This window comes from Rhinoderma darwinii, chromosome 1, assembly GCF_050947455.1.
Source record: "Rhinoderma darwinii isolate aRhiDar2 chromosome 1, aRhiDar2.hap1, whole genome shotgun sequence".
NCBI lineage: Eukaryota > Metazoa > Chordata > Amphibia > Anura > Rhinodermatidae > Rhinoderma > Rhinoderma darwinii.
Window position 1 is genome coordinate 387,101,874 of NC_134687.1, and position 19,899 is coordinate 387,121,772.

Here is a 19,899-nt window from a genome sequence, read left to right on the forward strand (position 1 = left end):
TTAACATTTTTTAATTGTTTCCAATAATTATTATTATTATTGTTTTTAAACATTTATTTTTTGATTTTTGTACATTTTAGTCTTTTTTTTTTTGATGTTCCATTAGGGGACTTGAAGGTCCAACTGCCTTATCGCTGTTATAATACATTGCACTACTTATGTTTTGCATTTTTGTACTCCAAATCTGTGTTTGCCTTTGACAGTTTAGGCAAAATATAATAGAATTATGGTTGCTGGATCCTTCACATGACCATGGGCAGATTTTATGACCTGTGAGTAAATGATGAAAGATCCTATTGAATGACCGTGAAGGAATTGATACAAAAAAAGTATATTGGAAAATATTCTAACTTTTCAATATACAAGTACTAGAATAGCCCTTTAAGGAATGAACATAAATACATAAAGAAATGACTGCACTTGTAAAACTAGTAAAGACTTACTTGTAGAAGGCCTGATTTTCCACCCCACATTTCCACAGATGTTTACAGGCTGCTGGTGCTGAGGTATGATAGGTTAAAACTGTTTTTTTCTAGAGGGATATAAAAAAGGCAAACATTTTTATTATTAGCTATTAGATTTCACATGACTGATCAGTCATCCTGCAGTGTTTACTGGGATCAACAGAACAATCATGTTGTATATTTAGTTTTCAACTTATATTACATTGTAACACAGCTGAACATTTTGTCATTAAAGGGGCTGTCATTATAAGGTTTTTTCAGAACTTAAATAAACACTAACTTTTTTAAAAAACTTCTTCTAATCTAAGGGCACGCAAAATGAAAAATGGCTGTAAAATACAGAGCTGTTTTCAAGGGAAAACAGCCTTTGATTTTCAGCCGTTTTTTATGCATCAGGCGTTTTTTCTGGCCGCTTTTGGATCTGTTTTTCTACTGAGACAATGAAAAACAGCCGTGTAAAAAAATAGCCCCGTGGGAATCGGGACGCCGTTTTTCCCATTAAAATTAATGGGCAGATGTTTGGAGGCGTTCAGCCTCTGTATTTTTAGCCGCTTTTCGGGGAGTTTACGACCCAAAAAATGGCTGAAAATAGGCCGTGTGAACATACCTTAATAGTATACCTGATATATGTGAACTTTGTAGTTTACTTGCTGTTAAAATTTTGACATTTTATCCATGCAGATTCTGTATGAATTTAATGCCACTAGGTGTCTCCCTTCCTGTAGTCTGCTGTCAACCCCTGATGTCAAGCATTGCTGGTTACAGAGCAAAGGAGAATGATTGCAGGAAGTGGAGGTGTGTCTTTTCACTGCCTGCCTTTACAAGTCTATGGTGAGGGGGAGTGTAACGACCAGCTGGTTGTGTACCCACTGGGCTACTCCACCGGTGAGTGTAGCGGCTGGCAACAAATAACAGGACACTGGCAGGTAGCTGGACACAGGTGGACAGCAGGTAACTGGATACAGGCTGGCAGCAGATTACTGGATGCAGGCTGGTAGCCGATTACTGGATGTAGGCTGGCAGCGGATTAGTGGATGCAGGCTGATAACTGGTATCAATAGCAGAGAGGATACAGGCTGATAACTGGTAGCAACGGCAGACAGGATCAGGTGCATACAGGAACCATTGCTGGATAACTCTAGGTTGTTCCAATATTGCTCAGGCAGAGTGTGTCCAGTGAAGCAGACTAATATACCTGGTGATTGAGAGGGATAGGCTAGGGAAGGAATGTGCGCGCGCGCTGGCCCTATAAGATGCAGGAAGTGAGTGCGTGCCGCCCCATGGCCAGATCCAGCAACACGAGCAGCAGAAGGAAGTGCACGTTCATGGCCCGTGTGAAGACCCAGGAACATGTACCAAAGATAACCTGGCAGCTATGCTTGCTGGGAGAGGTAGTACGCCAACGAGAGCAGAGCGTTACAGGGAGCAGGAGAAAGAAGAAGGGAGAGACACAGACACGCTGCCCATAGAAGAGGGGTAAGCAGGGAGCATAAAGGAGACACAAACTGCAGGTAAGATTTATATGTCAACCCAATGCTGGATTCTCAGGTATACTCCCCTCATTACTGCTGTATAATGTCCTCGATGCTGCTCAAGCTTCTCTATGTGTGGTATATAGAGATAGGAGAGCAGGATTCTCCTCTTCTATGTGTGCAGTGTATACATTATAGCAGTTAAGCTCCACCTACTAGCTCAGAGAAGACTGAGAATTAGTGATAGAGCCTGCAGAACTGAAAACTGGTAAAAAAAAAAATGCCATATACAAGTCATATAATGACCAGAAATACTGTTATTCCTCATGTACACACATAAGAAAGCTTATTCTTAAAAGTTAGGTACGCTTTAAACATTCATGGCATATCCTTAGAAGAGGCCATCAGTGTTTGATCGGTGTGGGCTCGATCCCCGGGAACCTCACCGATTAGTAGAATGAAGCGGCTCATCCATATGGGCGGCACTGCCTGGTTTTCTATATTGGTCCTATTCAAGTGAATGGGAATAATCCCCTATACCAGGCACAGTTGTCTGTACATATGAGCTGCTATGCCTATAAAAAAAATGATGGGGCGCTTGATGGTTGCACTGTTTGTAAAGGAGTATATCAGAGGTTTAATAAGCCACTTGGTACAACAAGATATGCATATACTATATGCATATGTTTCTCCACATACATAAGGCCCTGTTCACATCACGTTTTGCCCCACGTTTAGCATGTACACCAGGAAAGCTCTACATACAGGCTAAATGTGTCCATAAGGCTCCATTAGCCCGATAGAGGCCAAAAGAGAGTCCTTTTGGCCTCTGTCATGGCTAATATACATCAGTATACTTTTTTTTAGGTATGAAAAAGCGTAGTAGACTAGTATATTCCATAAAACCGGATCTTGCAAAAAGACGTATACTGCCCACTGTTAGGAATTTGTCACAGCCTACGTTTAAGGGTATGTTCACACGAGGTCATTACGTCCGTAATTGACGGACGCATTTCCGCCGCAAGTACCGGACCGAACACAGTGCAGGGTGCCGGGCTCCTAGCATCATACTTATGTACGACGCTAGGAGTCCCTGCCTCGCTGCCGGACAACTGTCCCGTACTGTAATCATGTTTTCAGTATGGGACAGTTGTCCGGCAGCGTGGCAGGGACTCCTAGTGTCGTACATAACTATGATGCTAGGAGCCCGGCTCCCTGCACTGTGTTCGGTCCGGTACTTGCGGCCAAAATACGTCCGTTAATTACGGACGTAATGACCGCGTGTGAACATACCCTAACACATATGTCAAGTGCTTTTCCCGGCATATATGCTAAACATAGGCCAAAAAACAGTGCCTAACATGTATGTTCAGCAACGTCAAACGATACTGGGTTAATTAGGGCTGATAGCTGTAACCTAAAAAGTTTTCAATCCAACAGCTATTCATTGAACTTTAGTCTGCGTTTACACGTCGCTGCCAATTTGCATTTTTTTGCGACGATTTTTGTGAAATCGCATTAAAACTGCATGGTTTAGCTAAAATTGTGGCAAAAAACATGATTTGACCGTAACATGTAAACACAGCCTTTGAGAAAGAAGTGAAGGGGACACATTTTAGTAACGGCGACTTGGGCACCTATATTTTTCAGCCCCTCACTAGTCATATATAGGTTCTTAGATTAAAGAAAAACTTTAAGTTCAGTTTTTCTAAGGACTAGCTGAATAACATTTGTAAAAGTTGCTCAGGCCTAATAGTTGAATTGTCAAGACGTATCTAATAATGAAATGCAGCTGTCTTACAGAAAACATTGTAGTAGCTTACTTAAAAATATTTTAGATGATTTAACGTATCATTCCTACCTCTTTCTGCATTATAACGACATGGAATGTTTTCCCATCAAATCTCATTTTGCAGATATCTGGCCTGTGAAAAATATATGCAGGTATTGTGAGCCACAGGGATTCATTTCATTTTAGTGCTTTCCATTTAAGGGGTACCGGCCACTGTCCCTTTTCTATATGTAATTTATTTGCTGTGTATATAGGACATTATGCCCCATATACAAAGCAAAACAAAAGGGGTTCTGTTCTTCCAAGAGAAAGCAATATGTTGACCGTTTTGCTTTTTAACATAATTCCTACAAAGGGCTTGTTCACATTTGCGTCTGTGTTTCCGTGGCTCTGATCTGTCAGAGGAGCAGAGCAACGAAAATACCGGTAGTGCCGGTTCTGTTACATTGACTTTAATGAGTTCCGACGGATTTAGTCATTTTACGGGAAACAATAGCGCAGCATGCTAAAGTTTCCAGTATTTTCGTCCGAATCTGTGATGGAAGTCCCTAACGGAGATGTGAACAGGCCCTTAGCCAATGCCAAAGATAGAGATAATTTTTTTACATGCCTTAACGGTCCACTCAAACACTAGTGAGAAAGAAAACTATGAACATCCCGCTATTCTTTTAAACTGTGACTTTTACTTGAGCTATAGGTTTCATCTATTTCTTTATGTACATTCAGCACCAAGTCTAATGGAGAATTTACTGCTATATCTATGTTAGGCCAAATTCAGACGAACGTAGAGTACGTTCATGCGACGGCCATTAAAACAACGGCCGTCACATGGACGCATGTATTTTAATGGGGCCGTTCATATGCCCTGTAGAAAGAAGGAGCAAGTCGCTTCTTGAGCCGTTTTTGGAGCTGTTTTTCATTGTGTCAATGGAAAAACAGCTCCAAAAACATCTAGAAAAACCGCCTTAAAAAAACGTTTTCTTCTTCAAAAACGGCTGGAAATCAGAGGCTGTTTTCTCTGAAAACCGCTCCGTAACGGCTGTAAAATATGGAGATGTTTTCAAGGGAGAACAGCCTCTGATTTTCAGCCATTTTTTTTATAGATCAAGCCTTTTTTGATGCGCTTTTTTACAGCCATTTTTGGAGCTGTTTTTCTATTGACCCAATAAAAAACGGCTCCAAAAACGGCTCAAGAAGTGACATGCACTTCCTTTTTTACGGGGCGTTTTTTTACGCGCCGTTTTTAAAAACGACCGCGTAAAAATGCCCCGTGGGAGCGGAACGCAGTTTTTTTTGTGAAACCAATGTGCAGATGTTTGGAGGCGTTCAGCCCCCGAGGCATTTACGCTCCAAAATCAGCCTGAAAATAAGCCATGTGAACATACCCTATGTGATATCTTGAAGTCAAAACCAGTAGATGCATACCTTTACCAGAAATAATTGCAACTAACCACTTCCTATATTTAAAAACGATCTTCCACATTGTTTTAGCTTACTCTTCCTTGCAGAGCCCTGCAGTTCTTTGGATGCTCAAAAATTTCCCAACGGTGATTAAAAAACTGAATGCAAATACAAATTGTACGAGGGTCATTATTGCTGTCATTTTTCCTGCTTTTTCACAGGTGTAATATGGGTTTAACTAGCTAAATACTAAAAATTTTATATTTCACTCAGGTTTCCTTTGTATACTACATTTTGTATAATACCAGGGGACATCTGGAAAATACAAACACATTTCACAGGAAGTTCCAGAGTCTTGTAGTGTTGTGGATTTCTAGATATTTAATGAATTTGTTTCATTAGGACAGCAGCTTTCCAAATATGATGTTATTGCAGGGGGATACTCCTTGCAGCTCCGCATTTCAAACTCAAATAAATGATCAATTGCTTCATACATGGGTGTGTCGAGTCTTCCAGGGTAGGAGTCACTCTTTGCTGTTGCTCTCCACTCTGGCTGACAAAGCGTGGTCCTGAATAGGGAACAACCCTCTATGATATCCAAATGCCTTGATAGGGAATATGCAAAAGGGTTGTCTTGAGGGTTTTGATGCCCCTTTGTCTCATTTTTTATTTCTAATAGCAATTGGTCTATAAAAGAAAAGTCCCACATAAGTATTAATTGTCTAAATTAATCCCTATTAATATGTATTTCCTGTGTGTATAAAGGAAAAACTAAATAGAATCTACTTACCATCTTATAAGGTGTATCCTTTTGTTACCCTGGAATACAACAAACCCTGCGGCAGTATATCCAAGAAATGTTGTGGTCCCTGTTGAATCCTTAGAAAAGCAAAACATACAGGAAAATAGACCATTAGCATTTAGACATGACATTCTAAACAATCAGGTCTGTTTAGCTGAGCCGATTAAGGTATTCATTTCTGAGGATGAGCTTGTGTCCCGAGAGCTATAAGGAATCAGTAAAGTCTATACAGATTCAAAGGTTAAACAGAATTGGGAGCCCCCATCTTTAAAGGAGTATTCCCATCTCAGACAGTTATGCATATCACCAGGCAGGACTGGGGGTTGGGGGACCCCCCACCTCCCGATGTGGGACCAACACTTATCCTCTGGATATGCCATAAATGTCTAAGGTAAGAATACCCCTTTAATGCCTCTCCTGTATAACCTCACCTGACTGTACCCTTAAGCCTACAAATTTGAAAGAGCCCCAGACAAGTTTCCTTAAGGCCTAATTTACACGAGCGTGTTCGGTCCGTGATATACGGTCCGTATGTCGGCCGCATTTCCAGGACCGAACACACTGCAGGGAGCCAGGCTCCTAGCATCATAGTTATCTATGACGCTAGGTGTCCCTGCCTCTCCGCAGAACTACTGTCCCGTACTGAAAACATGATTACAGTACGGGACAGTTTTCCTAATTCGTGTGAATTAGGCCTAAGTCTAAGTCTATGACAGCAATACATTACTTCAATATAATAAAAAATTGTGTAGTACCGTGTTAGCCAGAGACAATATGAAATGTTAAATACTTTTGTGTCAAAAAAGACAAAAGTATAATAGGTATGATACCTTTATTGGCTAACCATAAAAGTTCTATATGCGGCTTTCAGAGCACAGAGGCCCCTTCTTCAGGCAGAAGAAGGGGCCTCTATGCTCTGAAAGCTGCATATAGAACTTTTATGGTTAGCCAATAAAGGTATCATACCTATTATACTTTTGTCTTTTTTGACACAAAAGTATTTAACATTTCAATATAATAACAATCACATCTAAGTTATGAACTTAGATGTGATCGATATTAGCTGGATCCTGTGTCAGAGACACGCAGGACCTGCTCTCAGCCGATCCGTCACTTCAGCTGTACTGATGGAATTGGCTGAGACAGAACGATACACCTTAATGACCAAGCCATTTTTTACGTTTTTCCATCGTCGCATTCCAAGAGCTATAACCTTTTTATTTTTGCATCGACATAGCTGTATAAGGTCTTGTTTTTTGCGGGACAAGTTATATTTTTTAATAGCACCATTTTGGGGGACATATTATTTATTGATTAACTTTTATTAACTTTTTTTTGGGGGGGAATAGAAAAAAAAAGGAAATTTCGCCACTCTTTTTCGCGTCTTAAATCTACGCCGTTTACCGTGTAATATAAATAACACAATAACTTTATTCAGCGGGTTGTTACGATTGCAACGATACCAAATTTGTATAGTTTTTGTATGTTTTACTACTTTTACACAGTAACAACGCTTTTTTTTCAAAATTATTTGTTTTTGTGTCTCCATATTTGAAGAGCCGTAGCGTTTTTATTTTTTCGCCGATGCGGTTGTATGAGGGCTTTTTTGTTGCGGGAAGACTTGTAGTTTTTATTGGTACCATTTTGGAGTAGATGCGACTTTTTGATCACTTTTTATCACATTTTTTTAAAGTCAGGATTCACAGAAAACAGCAATTTTTCCATAGTTTTTTACTTAATTTTTTACGGCGTTCACCGCGCGGGTTAAATAATGTAATAGATTTATAGTCGGGGTCGTTACGGATGCAGCGATACCAAATATGTGTAACTTTTTTACTTTATTTTGTTTTTTTAATAGTAAAGCATTTTGTAAGGGGAAAAGGTGGGTTTTTCAAAAAAAAATTTAATTCACTTTATTAAACTTTTTTTTTACTTTTTTACTAGTCCCACTAGGGGACTTTAATATGCGATTCTCCGATCACTATTATAATACACTGCAATACTTTTGTATTGCAGTGTATTACTGCCTGTCCGTTTAAAACGGACAGGCATCTGCTAGGTCATGCCTCCGGCATGATCTAGCAGGTATTCGCTCCAGGCAGACCTGGGGGCCTTTATTAAGCCCCCGGCTGCCATTGGAGACACAAACACTCGGCGATCGTATCGCTGGGTGTCGGTGGGAGAGAGAGGGAGCTCCCTCCCTCTCTCCAAAACCACTCAGATGCGGTGCCGTGAAAAGGCGTATTGGCGGTCACTAACGGGTTAAAAGTAGCTTAAAAACACTAAATACATTTATTTAATTAAAAAAAATTGCTTACAAAGTTGTACATAGCCTTTAAGATGCGTAATTGGCTCAATAGAAGAATGATCTGGAGACGTTAAACTACAGCTTCTATGTATACAGGAGACATAGAAGCTGTATCTTAAAAAGTAAATAACATATTTAATAAAAGTGATTTCAAAAGTTGCTTAAAAACACTAAATACATTAATTTCATAAAAAAATATAATAAAATTTGCTTACAAAGGGTTCCTGTGTTGTTTTAACCAGCTTGCCTTTCTCTCTCACGTTTGAGTTACATTTTTTTCGTATTTCTTGCAGATTTTGATGCAGCTTTTTATAACCAAATCCAGAAGTGAATCCAGGAGAAGTGGAGAAGTAAAATTTTTTCCTATTCCTTCTGAAACCACTTCTGGCTAAATCCCCATTAAAATATGCAACAACACATCTGCAACAAATACACAATGTGTGAATCCAGCCTAAGGCCACTATCACATGGCAGTATTTTGGTTTGTATTTTGCTTCAGTATTTGCATGCCATAAGGCCTTATTTACACGAGCATATTTAACGTCCGTGATACGCACGTGAAAATCACGCGCGTCGCACAGACCTATGTAAGTCAATGGGGCCGTTCAGACATTCCGTGATTTTCATGCAGCGTGTATCCGCTGCGTAAAACTCACGACATGTCCTATACTTGAAGTCAATGGGTGCTTGAAAATCACGCACAACACATGGACGCACTTCCGTGTGCTGCGCGTGATTCCCGCAACTGTAGATCAAGAAATGAAAAATAAAACCACCTCCTTCATTTCTTTTTCTAAACCTCAAAACCGCATGTCATAAGGGTGGCATATGCGCGAAAATCACACAGCCACGCACCAAACACTTATGACACACGGAACTGCAACGCGCGCAAAACGCACAAGTTTGTGTGAATTTCGCCTAACTAGGAGAGAAATCTTCACAGAAAAAGTATAATGGAAAGACTGTGACTCTACCAAGTTTTAAGAACTCCTCCAGGTTTTGGCTTATAAATACTGATGCAAAATACTGCCGTGGGAAGGCTAGGCTAGGTTCCCATGTAGCGTAAATGCTGTGGAATTTCCGCAACGGAATTCTGTGCGGAAATTCTGCAGCATTTACAGTAGCAGCAAAGTGAATAAGATTTGAGCAAATATCATTCACACGCTGCAGAAAGCTTTTTCCAAGCGCTGGTTTCCGCCCCCCAAAAAACGGGAGTGCTGCAGTTTCTCTCTTTTATTATGGATTTGTGAATCCCCTTGGACTGGGAAATACTTCACTGTGTGCACCTCCCTCCATTTTGTAAATGCTGTTTGTACTGCTGAATATCTGCTATCCTTCTATTCACATAATAAGTGCTTATTGTGAGGCAGCAGTCTGTTTGAAAGTTGGCTAGGAACAGCTGTGGTACCTTGCATGGATGAGGGTCAACACCATAAGTTTCCAGGGATTGTGCTTTCAACAGCAAATTAAATTCTGCAACAGCTGGGCTCTGACCTCTGAAACAGTACAAGGGGAGGAAGAAGGGGGTCATTAAATGTTTTACATGGTAAGCAAAATAAGTGAAGAATTCACATTTTCTTTGTTTTTCAGACTTCAAGGAAACCAGCACACTGACTTTTAAAAGCCAGAGTATTCTAATTTCCAGGACAAAAATTTAAAATATAGTAAAAGCAAACATTCAATTTCTTCAAGTGCATTATATTTTGTACAGCGTTGAGAGACAATGTGCATTTTCTTAAATAATTTTTTTAGCAAGTGCGAAAGCAATATTGATTCGTTTAATTGGGTTTTTACTTGTCCATAACAAGGTATTGTCGAGTCAGCAAATGCCCAAATGCTCGCATTTCTTAGTGGGTAGGGTATTGACTAAGGGTATGTTCACACGGCAGCGTCCGTAACGGCATGTAGAGGCGCTTTTTGCTGCGTCCATTACGGACGTTAAATGGAGCTGGTTTTCCATGGAGTCCATGGAAAACGGCTCCATTTACGTCCGAAGAAGTGACAGGCACTTCTTTGACGCGGGCGTCTTTTTACGCCCCGCCTTTTGACAGCGGGGCGTAAAAAAAATGACCGTGTGCACAGAACATCGTAAGACCCATTCAAATGAATGGGCAGATGTTTGGCAACACTATCGAGCCGCATTTTCGGACGTAAATCGAGGAGTAAAACGCCCTATTTACATCCGTAAATAAGCCGTGTGAACATACCCTTACTCAGCAGCTGTATTTTTCATTTTTCTTTCCTTCCAGCATTCCAAAAGCCATAACTTAAATTTTTCCGTCGACATAGCCGTATGAGGGCTTGTTTTTTGCGGGACGAGTTGTAGTTTTTAATATTCCCATTTAAAGAGGCTCTGTCACCACATTATAAGTGGCCTATCTTCTACATAATGTGATCGGCGCTGTAATGTAGCTTACAGCAGTGTTTTTTATTTAGAAAAACTATCATTTTTGACGGAGTTATGACTTATTTTAGATTTATGCTAATGAGTTTCGTAAACCGCTTCCCGACCGCCCACAGTAAATTCACGTCGGCACTTGCTGGGCTCTGTGCAGCGCCAACGTGAATTCACGGTGGGTGTTAAAAGCGCGATCCGGGTGTCTCAGAGTAGGGCTGACACCCGGATTGCGCTGTTAACCCCTGCCTCTGGTCCCGGAGACATGGTCAGGACCTAATTGGTTCAGGTCCCGATCATGTGATCGCAAGGAAAGTTTGTTGTAGCAACGAACTGGAAAGTTTGTTACTGTAACAAACTGGAAAGTTTGTTGCTACAACAAACTTTCCCTGGGACCAATTGCAGGTGCTGCAGTCGGTTGCATGGCAAAACCAGAAGCCATACAACAACCTCCGGGTCTGCATGCACGGCAGCGTATGAGTACCAGCCGGAGGCCGGTCCTCATAAGCTTCCTGTCAGTGTGACTCTCAGCATCACACAGACAGTTTATAATATGTTACACTACCTAGGTAGTGTAATGTATTATAGCAGCGATCAGTGCTGCAGGTCTTCAAGTAAAAAGTAAAAAAAAAAAAAAAGTTATAAAAATGTTTTATAAAAGTGTAAAAACAAATTATAAGTTACAAAAAAAAAAATGTTTTTTTTTCCTATGATGAGTATTTTATTATAAGAAAAAAATGAAAATGTTAAAAAAAAAGTATACATATGTGGTATCACCATGTTCGTAACGACCCAAACTATAAAACTATAATATTAATTTTCCCGCACGGTGAACACCGCAAAAAAAATAATTGAAAAACAATGTCAGAATCACTATTTTTTGGAAATTGTAGGTATGGGGAGAGAGGGAAAGTAGAGCACGGTGGGTTAAATGTCGCCTTCAATTATTGTATTGATACCGACTAGTGTAATAGGTGAAGGATTGTACTGTGCAATGTCCCCTTTTATTGCCACATTTTATAGTATTTTTATTATATACAAAGTGTAATCACAACTTTAATGGAATTCCACTGAGTAGGGAGCCTATTGTTGGCTTTACTAATTCAGTGGAAATATGAGAGGTAGTGCTGCAAGGGTTTGTATTATAACTGTAAACTCCCCTGCATGTGCACACCGCAAGAGATTGTAATCAGTCTCTGTGAACAGCTGCCTGGTCACTGGGTGCGTTTTATTTTGTATATTCTCAGCGTTGCTGCTCCAATCTTTGGTTGAGCAGCAGCGCAAAGGAATTACAGTTTGTCCCAGTGAACAGCTGGTTGATCATCGAGTGTGTTTTGTTTATTGTATTACCAGCGTTGCCGCTCCGATCTTTAATTGAGCAGCAGCGCGGATAGCGGCGCGGACAGATAGTGATCTATCTCTGTAAGCAGCTGACTGATCATCAAGTGCGTTTTCTTTTATGTATTCTCAGCGTCGCCGCTCCAATCCTCGATTAAGCGGCAGTGCAGAGACTGCGTTTAGGCAGAATGTATTCTCAGCGTTGCCGCTCCGATCACTAAATGAGCAGCAGTGCAGAGACTGCGTTTAGGCAGACAAACAGACTGCCTGTTGGTAGTCAACACTCCTGACTCGTGGGGTTTTAAAGATTGCTGGCTTGTTCGGCCTGCAATATTTTGGAGTATCAGCTGTTAGTGCCGCGACGTCATCAGCACTCAACAGCTCCATAGCGTATAGTAATATCGCCACTGCGTTCGTTCGTTCGTTCGTTCGTTCGTTCGTTCCCACTGTGTCAGGAGCGAGCCTCAAATGCGGTAGGATTAGTAATTAATTTTCATTTTCATTGAACTAATCTTGCCCTCTGTAATCTTTGGGCATGACCACACGTGGCGGATTTCCTCCGCAACTGTCCGCATCAATGCCGCACAGAATCTGCGTCGCAGATTCTGCTGCGGATCTGCACAAAATGTGCAGTAAATTGATGCGGACTAGCTGCTGCGGACTGCGGGAAAAGTGCTTCCCTTCTCCCTATCAGTGCAGGATAGAGAGAAGGGACAGCACTTTCCCTAGTGAAAGTAAAAGAATTTCATACTTACCGGCCGTTGTCTTGGTGACGCGTCCCTCTTTCGGCATCCAGCCCGACCTCCCTGGATGACGCGCCAGTCCATGTGACCGCTGCAGCCTGTGCTTGGCCTGTGATTGGCTGCAGCCGTCACTTACACTGAAACGTCATCCTGGGAGGCCGGACTGGAGACAGACGCAGGGAGTTCTCGGTAAGTATGAACTTATATGTTTTTTTACAGATACATGTATATTGAGATCGGTAGTCACTGTCCCGGGTGCAGAAACAGTTACTGCCGATCGCTTAACTCTTTCAGCACCCTGGACAGTGACTATTTACAGACGTCTCCTAGCAACGCTCCCGTCATTACGGGAGCCCCATTGACTTCCTCAGTCTGGCTGTAGACCTAGAAATACATAGGTCCAGCCAGAATGAAGAAATGTCATGGTAGTAAAACCAATACGCTCCGCAGCACACATAAGATCTGCGGACTTCATTGCGGAATTTTGACTCTCCATTGAAGTCAATGGAGAAATTCCGCCATGAGTCCGCCACTGCTCCGCAACAGACAGAGCATGCTGCGGACACCAAATTCCGCTCCGCAGCCTATGCTCCGCAGCGGAATTTTACGCCTCGTCTAAACGAACACTGCTAAATTAAAGTGTAAGTCAATGGACAAACGGCACCGCTGCGGATTAACGCTGCGGAGTGTCCGCAGCGGAATTTAAGTGAAATTCCGCCACGTGTGAACCCAGCCTTTCCCTACTAACAGAGTCGGTATAGTCCCGACGTACGTTTCACTGAACTAAGTCAGCTTCTTCCGGGGGCCCCCAATTTCTTCACTATTTTTTTGTCATCACCCCTCCCAAAATATAGAATAAAAAGTGATCAAAAACTTGCATGTACCCCAAAATAGTACCAATAAATACTACAACCCGTCTCGCAAAAAAACAAGCCCTTACACCGCTTTTTTGACTGATAAATAAAAAAGTTATGTCTCTCAGAATATGGTGACACAAAAAATAAATAATTTTATCGAAAAGTGATTTTATTTTGCAAACGCCACAAAATGGTATCGCCGTAATCGTATCGGCCCGCAGAATAAAGTAAAATTTCATTTATAGCGCACGGTGAAGACTGTAAAAAACAAAGACAAAAAACATTGTCAGAATATATGTTTTTTGGTCACTTTGCTTGCCAAAAAAATCTAATAAAAAGTGATAAAAAATCACATGTATCTTAAAACACACAGGTCCGGTGGAAAAAAAATAAAAAAGTTCTGGCTCTCAGAATATAGCGACAGAAATTGTGCAGAGCGCTCCAAAAGCGGATAAGAACATGCACCATTTATCAGTGAATTATTATTTATTTACCTCATTATTATACCCTCTTATTATGCCCTGCTGTACTCCGCACAGATTACATATGCCCCAACATTATAAACTGAAATACCAGCAAAACCCCAAATAGAACTATTGGCAAGCAAAATCTGCGTTCCAAAAGCCAAATGGTGCTCCATTCTGAGCCCCACAGCGTGCCCAAACACCAGCTTACGTCCACATATATGACATTTTATATCCGTGAGAACCCGCTCAACATTGTATGAGGTATTTGTCTTCAGTGGCACAAACTGGGCACAACATATTACAAATATATAAACTCCTAGAACAGTATGATAACGGGCTAAATTGTGTCCGCAAGGAACACCTTCCATTTCTTAACAGTTGGGCCACTCCTAGATTAATGCCATACAGAGGAACCGGAGTACAAAGCCATATATATATAAAAATATAACAATTTTATTGACATGAAAGTTAAACAAACAATTAAAAATTGGTATCAAAACAGAGAAGACTCTATAAATGTTCGCATGTACATGACAGGATGACAGAACCTATGTTGTAGACAAAGTATACTTTAGTCCCCATATTAGGGATGTAAAGAGTAGGTGGTGCAGTTGCCTGAGAGTGGCGATATCCTATGCAAATGTGCAAGTGCATGTAATTTGCACAAAACAGTCCATATAAAGATAGGAGAAGCCAGTGGTGTCAGGATTGAAACAGCACCTTACCCATCCCAGTGGTCCTAAAAGCCTGCATGTCATGTGCAAGACCCCCAACATATTGTGCATTAAAATGGCATATCAGTGGAAAATTTTAATTTTCACTTTGCACCATCCGCTGCGCATTAATGCCTTCGTGCACTATGACTTAATAGCATGTTGTGGTGCGGGGGGGTTATATATGGAGTGGGCTCATGCGCTGCGCCCGCTCCATATTCTGCAGGTGTCAGCTGTGCATTACAGCTGACACCCGGGACTAATGGACAGGAACAGCGATCGCGCTGTTACAGGAGCCTGTAAAAATGACATTATACTGCAATACATTAGTATTTCAGTGTATTGTACCAGCGATCTAATGATCGCTCGTTCCAGTCCCCTAGGGGGATTAATAAAATGTGTAAAAAAAAAATAGTAAAAAAAGTTATTGTTAGTGAAAAAAATATATAATATATTCAAAGTCCAAAAAATCCCCCTTTCCCGTGTTTCCTCTAAAGTAATGTAAGAAATACAAAAAATAAACAAAATTGCTATCGCTGCATCCGTAAAAGTCCGAACTATTACAATATATTATTATTTAACTCGCACTGGGAACGCCGTAAAAAAGAAAGAATTTAAAATGCCAAAATCGCTGTTTTTTGTTCACCTCCGCTTTTAAAAAAAATCATAAAAAGTGATCAAAAAGTTGTATGTAAAAAAAAAATGGTACCAATAAAAACTACAGCTCGTCCGCAAAAAAAAACAAAACTTAACACCGCTCAATCGACCAAAAAATACAAAAACTGATGCCTCCCGGAATGTGGTGAAACAAAACATTTTGTTTTTTTAACAAACAGTTTTTACTTTGTAAAAGTAGCAAAATATAAAAAAAACTGTATAAATTTGGTATCACCGTAATCGTATTAAGTCTCAGAAAAAATGTAAGTTGTTGTTATTACCGCAAGTTGAAAGCTGTAAAAACGAAACCCAAAAAACAATGGAGGAATCACAGCTTTTTCCAATTTCAGGCTGCAAAGAATTTTATTTCCCGTTTCCCAGTACATTAAATGGTACTTTAAATGGTGTCACTAGAAAACTCCTCCCGCAAAAAAATAAGCCCTCACACCACTCTACTGATGGAAAAATAAAAAAAGTTATGGCTCTTGGAAAGCGGGGAGGGAAAAACTAAAATGTAAAAGCAAAAAATGGATCAGTCCTGAAAGGGTTAATTAATTTCTAATTATAAAGCATTTATGTGGGGCATTGCCGTACTTGGGAGAAATTGCTTTACAAATTTCGGGGTGCTTTTTCTCCTTTATCCTTTGTGGAAATGAAAAAATTCAAAATTTTTAGGTGCTCCTTTGCTTCTGAAGACTGCGTTTCAGTCCATTACCACACTAGGGCCACATGTGGGATATTTCTAAAAACGGCAGAATCTGGGCAATAAATATTGAGTGCGTTTCTCTGGTAAAACCTTCTGTGTTACAGAAGAACATGTATTACAAATGAATTTCAGCAAAAAAAATAAAATGTGTAAATTTCACCTCTACTTTGCTTTAATTCCTGTGAAACGCCTAAAGGGTTAAGAAACTTTCTGAATGCTGTTTTGAATACTTTGAGTGGTGCAGTTTTTAATATGGGGTGATTTATGGGGTCTATCTAGTACATAAGGCCCTCAAAGCCACTTCAGAACTGAACTGGTCCTTGAAAAATAGCCTTTTGAAATTTTCTTGAAAATGTGAGAAATTGCTGCTAAAGTTCTAAGCCTTGTAACGTCCTAAAAAAATAAAATAATGCTCAAAAAACAATGCAAATATAAAGTAGACATATGGAATATGTGAAATAGTAACTATTTTGTGTGGTTTTACTATCTGTTTTACAAGCAGATACATTTAAAATGAGAAAAATCATAATTTTTTAAAATTTTCTTTAACCCCTTAGTGACCACCAATACGCCTTTTCACGTGAGTCACTAAGGGGCCTTAGGCTAGGCTGACGCCTTTTCACGTGAGCCTAGTCTAAGTCCTGCACGGGTCTCCCGTGCAGGCTGGAGCCGGGGCTCAGCTGTCTGATGACAGCTGAGCTCCGGCTCCAACGCCCGCGATCGAAGTTTACTTAGATCGCGGCCGTTTAACCCGTTAAATGCCGCCGTCAATAGCGACCGCGGCATTTTACTTTGTTTACAGAGGGAGTGTCACCAATCGGCGGCCCGCAAATGCAATTGCGGGTCTCCGATGGGGTGTCATGGCAGCCGGGGGCTTGATAAAAGCTCCCAGGTCTGCCCTGGACATATGCCTGTTAGGACGCGCCGGAGGCACGTCCTAACAGATTGCCTGTCAGATTTACACTGACAGGCAATAATGCTCTGGTATACGAAGTATACCAAGGCATTATAGCAGCGATCTGAAGATCGCACAGTAAAGTCCCCTAGTGGGACTAGTGAAATAAATAATAAATGTGAAATAAAGATTAATAATAAAAATGACAGTAAAAATTATTTTTTTCCATAAAAAGTGGTTTTATTTTGTAAAAGTGTGAAAAATAAATAAAAGTGCACATATATGGTATCGCAATGACCGTAATGACTCCATTAATAAAGTTAATATGTAATTTAAACCGCAAGGTGAACACCGTAGAAAAAAACGCAAAAAACAATGGCGAAATTACAGTACCAAAACAGTACCAATCAAAACTACGTCTCGTCCCGCAGAAAACAAGCCCAAAAAAATCACTACATTGATTGAAAAATAAAAAAGTTACGGCTCTTGGAAAGCGACGATGCAAAAACAAATAATTTTAGTTCAAAAGTGTTTTTATTGTGCAAAAGTCGTAAAACATAAAAAACCTCTACATATGTGGTATCGCCGTAATCGTACCGACCCATAGAATAAAGGTAACATGTTATTTACATCGCACAATGAACGGCGTGAATTTAAAAACGCATAGAACAATGGCGGAATTTCAGTTTTTTTTATAATCCCCCCAAAAAAAGTTAATAGAAGTTAATAAAAAAATTATATGTACTCAAAAATGGTGCTATTAAAAAGTACAACTAATCCCGCAAAAAACAAGTCCTCATACAGCTATGTAGACGAAAAAATAAAAAAGTTATGGATCTTTGAATGCGACTATAGAAAAACGAATAAAATAGTTTGGTCATTAGGGCCTAAAATGGGCTGGTCACTAAGGGGTTAAATTTTGGTGTTTTTCACAAATAAGCAATGAGTTTATTGACCACATTTTTTCACTAGCATAAAGTACAATATGTCACCAGGAAACAATATCAGAATCGCTTGGATAGGCAAAAGCATTCCAGACTTATTACCACATAAATTTACACATGTCTGATTTGAAAAAAATGGGGCTGGTCCTGAAGGCCAAAATGAGCTCGGTCCTTAAAGGGTTAATAGACAACTGGGCGTGTTTTTACTTTTTGACCAAGTGGACATTGTGGAGAGAAGTGTATGACGCTGACCAATCCGCGTCATACACTACTCTCCATTCATTTACTCTGCACATAGTGATTTTACTAGATCACTATTTGCAGCCACATACTCACACATTAACGTTACTGAAGTGTTCTGACATTGAATAGACATCACGTCCAGCCAGGACGGGATGTCTATTCACAATACCGACACTTCGGTAACGTTTGTGTGGGACTTACAGCACAGCAAGCGTAATCTCGCTGTAAACTGTCATTTACTGCGTAATCTCGCGAGATTACGCTTGCTGTGCTGTAAATGCTACACAAACGTTACCGAAGAGTCGGGATTGTGAATAGACATCCCGTCCTAGCTGGAGTTGATATCTATTCACTGGCAGGACACTTCAGTAACGTTAATGTGTGAGTATGTGACTGCACATCATGATCTAGTAAGATCACTATGTGCAGAGTAAATGAATGGAGAGAAGTGTATGACGCTGATTGGTCACTGTTTGGTCACCTCTGTACTCCACCTCTGTACAACGCCCACTTGGTCAAAAAGTAAAACACGCGCAGTTGTCTATTAAGAAAGTCTTTAGCATAAAGCTAAAATCGTTCATAACTCCGTCAAAAATGATAGTTTTTCTAAATAAAAAACAATCTACATTACAGCGCCGATCACATTATGTAGAAGATAGGCCATTTATAATGTGGTGACAGAGCCTCTTTATAGTACAATTTAAAGTACCAAAGAATATAATGGAATTTTTTTTTTTTAAACTGTTTTAAACTTTTTTTTTTTATCTCCCTAGAGTACTTGAACAAGCAATCGTTTGATTTCTGGTACAATACACTGCAATACCTATATTTTGCAGTGTATTGTGCCATTAAAAGCAGAAAGATGACAGACGTGGGGGCCTTCAGTATTGACAAACATGAACGCTGCGACACCCGCTGGCGGCTGTGATGCAGTTCCGTCACGTCGCCAAGGGTTCAGATATGAACTCCTTAACAAAAAACACTGGTCAAAGTTGTCTAGCAGACCAGGGGCGTAACTAGGAAAGACTGGGCCCCATAGCAAACTTTTGACTGGGGCCCCCCTCCCCTGGGTGTCACACAACCCCCCCTTGTAGATAGTGCCTTTTTTACAGCCCCCCCTGTAGATAATGCCATACAGCCCCCTGTAGAAAACGCCATACAGCCCCCTCTGTAGATAGCGCCATACATCCCCCTGTAGATAACGCCAAACAGCCCCCCTGTAGATAACGCCATACAAACCCCCCTGTAGATAACGCCATACAGCCCCCTGTAGATAATGCCATACAGCCCCCTGTAGATAACGTAATACATCCCCCTGTAGATAACGCCATACAGCCCCCCTGCGGATAACGCCATACACCCCCTGTAGAGAACGCCATACAGCCCCCTCTGTAGATAGCGCCATACATTCCCCTGTAGATAACGCCAAACAGCCCCCCTGTAGATAACGCCATACAAACCCCCCTGTAGATAACGCCATACAGCCCCCCTGTAGATAATGCCATACAGCCCCTTGTAGATAACGCCATACAGCCCCCTCTGTAGATAGCGCCATACATCCCCCTGTAGATAATGCCATACAGCCCCCCCTGTGGATAACGCCATACACCCCCCTGTAGAGAACGCCATACACCCCCCTGTACAGAACGCCATACAGCCCCCTGTAGATAATGCCATACAGCCCCCCTGTAGAGAACGCCAT

General features: G+C 40.8%; 2 protein-coding genes across 3 annotated transcripts in view; one reads left to right on the forward strand and one right to left on the reverse strand.

The window, feature by feature from the left end:
- FRMD3 (FERM domain containing 3) overlaps positions 1-19,899 on the reverse strand; it is a 335,672-nt gene that overhangs the window by 114,105 nt on the left and 201,668 nt on the right. The window contains exons 7-10 of the mRNA XM_075828480.1: positions 9,648-9,735; positions 5,920-6,008; positions 3,798-3,861; positions 444-532 (exon numbers count right to left, since the gene is read on the reverse strand). Coding sequence (XP_075684595.1) covers positions 444-532; positions 3,798-3,861; positions 5,920-6,008; positions 9,648-9,735 — 330 coding nt within the window. The remainder of the gene's footprint in view (positions 1-443; positions 533-3,797; positions 3,862-5,919; positions 6,009-9,647; positions 9,736-19,899) is intronic.
- IDNK (IDNK gluconokinase) overlaps positions 1-19,899 on the forward strand; it is a 358,457-nt gene that overhangs the window by 59,327 nt on the left and 279,231 nt on the right. The window lies entirely within an intron of this gene.